At 47.5% G+C, this 6,107-nt stretch overlaps 1 protein-coding gene across 1 annotated transcript; it reads right to left on the bottom strand.

Annotated features, from left to right (window-relative positions):
* Positions 1–4,364: 4,364 nt before the first annotated feature.
* LOC125526853 lies at positions 4,365–5,497 on the bottom strand. The gene is made up of 3 exons (XM_048691471.1): positions 5,311–5,497; positions 5,070–5,225; positions 4,365–4,966 (listed from the first exon to the last, which is right to left on the bottom strand). Exons 2-3 carry the CDS (start codon positions 5,217–5,219, stop codon positions 4,670–4,672), a joined length of 447 nt encoding a protein of 148 aa, XP_048547428.1. The 5' UTR covers positions 5,220–5,225; positions 5,311–5,497; the 3' UTR covers positions 4,365–4,669.
* Between the last annotated feature and the right edge of the window lie 610 nt (positions 5,498–6,107).

Here is a 6,107-nt window from a genome sequence, read left to right on the forward strand (position 1 = left end):
TTTGCTGATTGATTGCTGTAATTGATCCACATTCCGTGCTTGTAGCTGAAACCCATCATGTATATATTTCATCTGTTATGGCATGAGAGAGGGATCATGGGTGAGGAAGCAGAGCAGCGGCAGGCATGGAGTGAGGGGAGCAGTCGGAGGCTCATAGGGAGGCGGATAATGGGTGAGGAAGCAGAGCAGCGGCAGGCGTGCAGAGAGGGGGGCAGTCCGAGGCTCATAGGGACACGGAGTAGCGGCAGGTGGCGAGCAGGTTGGGGAGCTCGGTGATGACGGCACGATGTGAGGTTGTGGTGGCGTGTGCCGGTGCTGATTATATGTGAATTGCAACATGGAGTTCAGGAAGATAAGAGCCGTCAGCGGGTACTCTCAACTTTCCGTCTTTCTTACGGTCTTCTCTGTGCCATCGCATCGCCTTGGCATGCTCTTTGTTTTGGAACAAACGTTTCAACCATGGTATTATAGGAGCATACCACATCACCTTGGCAGGAATCTTCTTCCTGGGGCGCCGGCCCTCGACATCACCAGGGTCATCGCGGCAGATCTTATAGCGCAATGCACCACATACCGGGCAAGCGTTCAAATCCTCGTACTCACCGCGGTAGAGGATGCAATCATTAGGGCATGCATGTATCTTCTGCACCTCTAACCCTAGAGGGCAGACAACCTTCTTTGCTTCGTACGTACTCTCAGGCAATTCGTTGTCCTTTGGAAGCATATCCTTTATCATTACCAGCAACTTTCCAAATCCCTTGTCAGATACACCATTCTCTGCCTTCCATTGCAGCAATTCCAGTGTGGTGCCCAGCTTTTTCTTGTCACCTACGCAATTCGGGTACAACAATTTTTTGTGATCCTCTAACATGCGCTGCAACTTCTTCTCCAAATCACTTGCGCAGTTTCTCTTTGCATCGGCAATGGCCCGACCTAGATCATCAACGGGCTCATCTGATGCCTCTTCTTGAGCTTCTTCCCGCATTGCTGGCTCAGCTTCTTCCCGCATTACCGGCTCAGCTTCTTCCCCCATTGTTGTATCATCGTATTCAGGGAACCCATGGCCAGGATAGCTGTCGTCGTCCTCTTCTTCTTCATTGTCTTCCATCATAACCCCTCTTTCTCCGTGCTTGGTCCAAACATTATAATGGGGCATGAAACCGGTCTTAAACAGGTGGACGTGAATGGTTCTTGACGTAGAGTAATTGTGACCATTCTTACAGCGAGCACATGGACAAGGCATAAAACCATCCGTCCGCTTGTTTGCCTCAGCCGCAAGCAGAAAAGTACGCACGCCCTCAACGAACTGGGGAGAGCATCGGTCATCGTACATCCATTGCTGGCTCATCTTCATTACACAACACCGAATAGACCAAATTAATACAAGTTCATACATAAAGTTCATACAACACTTAAATGCAACAAACAAATAACTCTCTAGCTAAAGCATTTAAATGCAACAACAAATACGATCAAGATCGCAACTAAGGTAACAATGGATCCAACAGCATAATGATACCAAGCCTCACTATCGATGGCATATTTTCTAATCTTTCTAATCTTCAAGCGCATTTTCTCCATCTTGATCTTGTGATCATCGACGACATCGGCAACATGCAACTCCAATTCCATCTTCTCCCCCTCAATTCTTTTCAATTTTTCTTTCAAGTACTCGTTTTCTCTTTCAACTAAATTTAACCTCTCGGCAATAGGGTCGGTTGGAATTTCCGGTTCACATACCTCCTAGAAAAAATTTCTATGTCAACTTGATGGGCATAATTTGTCATAAACACGAAATGCAACTAGTTTTAAAAGAGAATATACATACCACATCCGAATCATAACAAGGACTAGGGCCGACGGGGACGGATATCAAAAACCATGGCACTATATGTATAACAAACAACGTACGGGTAAGATAATTATACGAGTAACTATATATCCAAATCACACAAATATCAATTTTTATATAAAATTTCATGAACAAGAGGCTCACCACAAGGTGGTGCCGGCGACGGGACGGTGCGGGCGATCGACGGTGGCTACGATGCAGATTTAGAAGGCACTAAGTAAACCACACCTACATATGCAAACTAAGTGTTATTTTTGACCTCAAATTGCATATAAATCAAATACTAGCACATATATATATATCCTCCCAAATTACTAAACTCACAAATTAATCACTATATAAAGCATTGCAAGAGCTAATCTAGCAATGAGAGATGAAAGGACAAAGTTGCTAACCTTTGTGATCATTTGAATGGATGGGGGCCTTCAAATCTTGACAAATTTTGGGAAAAATGTGTGATGAGCTCGAGAGGAAGAGGGGAAGAACAGAGAGGAGAGGGGAAAGGGGAAGAACAGAGCGAGCTCGGGTGGACGAAGGGTTTATGTAGGACGACCTTTAGTACCGGTTTGTGCCAAGAACCGGTACTAAAGGGGCTGGAGGGGCCCCATTCTGACAATATACTGCCACCACTCTCATTAGTACCGGTTCGTGGCACGAACCGGTGCTAAAGGTTCGCCACGAACCGGTACTAATGAAAGCGGCCCGGCTAGCCGTTGGAACCGGCACTAATGTATACATTAGTGCCGGCTCAAATACAAACCGGCACTAATATGCTTCACGTTTGACCCTTTTTCTACTAGTGGTTGAAGAGTATAATAGAAGATGGAATGTAGTTAAGGATGAGTCTGCAATTAATTAGGTAGACAATTAATTATGCCTACAGATAATTAGAGGTAGGATTTTTTCCAATTAGGCGGATAATTAATTGATTTGTTGGCATTTAATTAGGCATGTAGAGAATTAGGTAGGCCATTAATTATTTGTGTACTTAATTAATCATGCAAGCAGTTAATCGCGCCGAATTATTTTGAAAGCGCTCGTGGGCATGGACGATGAGCAGGCTTTCAGCGACATGGCCGAGCACCACTTGCCAACATAAACAACGGCCATCATGCGCTCGCGACATGGGCATCCTTGTGTTCACCAAGATAGATGACGACCATGCTCTGAAGGATGTCAACACGCTGACCATTGTCGACACGTTCGTGAGGGGGGACAACACGACACAACATTGGCCGGGTGATTTATGCTATAGTAGAAAGAAAGAGTGTTCGGAGAATAAGAAGTACAAAAAAACTAAAGCCACCAAGTGGTCCATAGTGTTGGAGAAGAAAAGAGTGTTCCAAAAAATAAACAAAAAAGAAAGGAGTATTACAGAAAATAAGTAGGAACGAGAACTAAAACTGGCGATGAAGGAGAAAGACGGAGACAAGGCGTCGTTGACGAATGTATTGATGTTAATGTGGTGTTGGTTGGCACCAACAAAATTGTAGGCAGAGTGGTTAGGAGTAGAAGATGTGGGAAAGGATGAGGACGAGAAGAACAACAATTACCCCTTCTAGCAATGAATGGTATGTGCGATGGAGGTGGAGCTTATTGGTAACTAGGAATACGTTCAGGTTGTCACTCGCCTTCAACGTCAATGTGCATTTGCAAAGTTGAATGGACCTTTGAGAGTGATCTTTATTTGTTGTTCTATGTCAATAGTATGTGTTAGTTTAACCAACTCTATATATTGCAAATATGAAAATTTTAATTCATGTTGCAATGCACGGTGAAGATGAGGTGGATGTCATCTGGTTTTAAAAGAGGTGGCTCCAGCGAGAAATGTTCCGCTACAGCGGGAAACCGAGCGAGAAGGGTAGGGTCGAACAAAAAAAACAAAAGGGAGCGTACTGGGATGGGTTTTGTGTTTGGCTCAGGTGTTGGAAATAACATGATGTTAACGTGGTGTTGGTTGGCACCAACAAAATGGTTGGCGGAGTGGTTAGGAGTAGAAGATATGGGAAAGGACGAGGACGAGAAGAACAACAATTACCCCTTCTAGCAATGAATTGTATGTGGGATGGAGGTGGAGCTTATTGGCAGTACTGCTTATTGATAACTAGGAATACGTTCAGGTTGTCACTCGCCTTCAATGTGAATGTGCATTTGCAAAGTTGAATGGATCTTTGAGAGTGATCTTTATTTGTTGTTCTATGTCAATAGTATGTGTTAGTTTAACCAACTCTATATATTGCAAATATGAAAATTTTAATTCATGTTGCAATGCACGGTGAAGATGAGGTGTATGTCATCTGGTTTTAAAAGAGGTGGCTCCAGCGAGAAATGTTCCGCTACAGTGGGAAACCGAGCAAGAAGGGTAGGGTTGAACAAAAAAACAAAAGGAAGCGTTCTGGGATGGTTTTGTGTTTGGCTTAGGTGTTGAAAATTACATGACGAATAGCCCGTAGCAACGCACAGGCGTTCTTCTAGTATATAGTAGAAGTAAACATCAGCAATTTCACCGACATTAACCGTCCGGAAGCTGGATATAACGTACTCTCATGCATGTCTCATCATAGTACTTACTACAGAGGAAAGTTACTCCAATTAAGTGCATCAAATCAAGACGACCACAGCCAAGGCTATACAGTCGATCAAGTGCCATGTAGTACTAGCTAAGGAGATCTCTATGTCGCTCCAATTAACAATGAACTACACCACTACTACGTACTAGATTGACACATACTCACCAGTGATGAGTCAGTCCTCGACTCCTCTCATGAGATGACCCCCTACAGGCGCAGCTAGATGAACACCCTGTTCATCAGTCATTCAGTCCTCATCTCCCAGCTGGAGGAGGTCACGGAAGCAGACGAAGTCGGCGCCCGCGAAGACGACGATGCTCGCGGGGCCGACGATCCAGCCCAAGAGGAATCCTGGGTCGGCTTCGAGGAGGAGGCGGACGGCGACGGCGTACATGTAGTGCCCGACGATGGTGACCCTGAGCGCGAGGTTGGCGTTGTCGCGGCACGGGAGCATCAGCGCCAGCCCCGCGGCGGCCGCCTGGGCTGCGGCGCACCACAGCATCACGAGCCAGAGGCCGCTCAGCTTGTCCGTCAGCGCCACGCACTGCAGGACCAACACCGTACGTAAAGACTTGGCGCAAGATGAACCGAACCGATCGGAGATTCGGAATGTGTGGTATGCAAGGGGCAAGGGGTCACGCACGCACCTCGCTGCACGTGGCCTCGTAGCGGGCGACGGCATAGGCGGCGGACGGGCGCACGGCGAAGAAGGAGAAGAGGTGGAAGGAGGCGTTGACGAGCGCCCACTGGCTGGCCCGCCGGACGTCAGCCGGGATCTTGGGCTTCTTGCCGTCCATGGTCCTCTGCCGCAAAAAGAAAGCTTAATTTCAACTGGGAGGAAGAGAAAGAAGAAGTATTTGACTAGTAGCTAGCTAGTTCCAGCAGCACCGTCGAGAAGAAGAGGCGGGGAGACGGGGATGCTTCTTCGCAAGGAGACGAGACTTGCCGGCGGGGAGGCGGGAGGCCTCTGACGTAGTACGCGGGGAGGGAGAGAAGACAGAGAGACAAGCGAGTGTTGCAGTGCGGTCTGGGAACAAGTATGTGATGTGATCGCTTGGTTGGTTGCAGGAAAGCTGGAATGCACCGAGCCGAGCCGAGCGCGTGTGCCATCTTTCCCAATGCGCAATTAATTTCTGTCTTTCTGTCTTTGCAATGGGATCGGCACTCAATAAGTCAGTCACACCACACTACTACCAGATTATTATCACTGGAACAAGCATGTGATGTGAACAGGCAGGGAGGAGACGGCGGGCAGAGGAAGCTAGCTTGCTGCCTATCTGCATTGCCTTATTGCACCCAGCCGAGCGCGTGTGCCATCTTTGGCAACGACGTATAATTTCTTTCTTTCTTTCTTTGCAATGGGACGTACACTGCAGAAAGAAAATGAATGCGATGTGGGTGAAACGACTCAGAATAGGCACATGCATACGATACTCTACATGGCAGTCAAAAGTTTTTGTTTTTCTTTTTGCGGATGATGGCGGTGAAAAGCTAGCTAGCTCATTTGAGGGGAGGGGAGGGGAGGCGTCGAATTCGAGCAGCTTCGTCCGCCAAGGCCGTGGCCTGGTCGCGGGTATGGGAGCGCCATGGCCGCCCTCGATCACGTGCTCGATCTGGAGCTTAGTTCGTCAGGTGAGTGAAGGGGGAGGGGGTCGTCGACGGTGAGGGTGGGGGTGGGGGCGGGG

This window comes from Triticum urartu, unplaced genomic scaffold, assembly GCF_003073215.2.
Source record: "Triticum urartu cultivar G1812 unplaced genomic scaffold, Tu2.1 TuUngrouped_contig_2041, whole genome shotgun sequence".
Taxonomy (NCBI): Eukaryota; Viridiplantae; Streptophyta; class Magnoliopsida; order Poales; family Poaceae; genus Triticum; species Triticum urartu.

Bases quoted from the DNA above. Each gene is read 5' to 3' on its own strand.
- LOC125526853 (XM_048691471.1), bottom strand. From the start codon at position 5,219: ATGGACGGCAAGAAGCCCAAGATCCCGGCTGACGTCCGGCGGGCCAGC. The intron at 4,967-5,069 runs GTGCGTGCGTGA...TTGGTCCTGCAG, and splicing joins ACGAGGCCACGTGCAGCGAG to TGCGTGGCGCTGACGGACAA.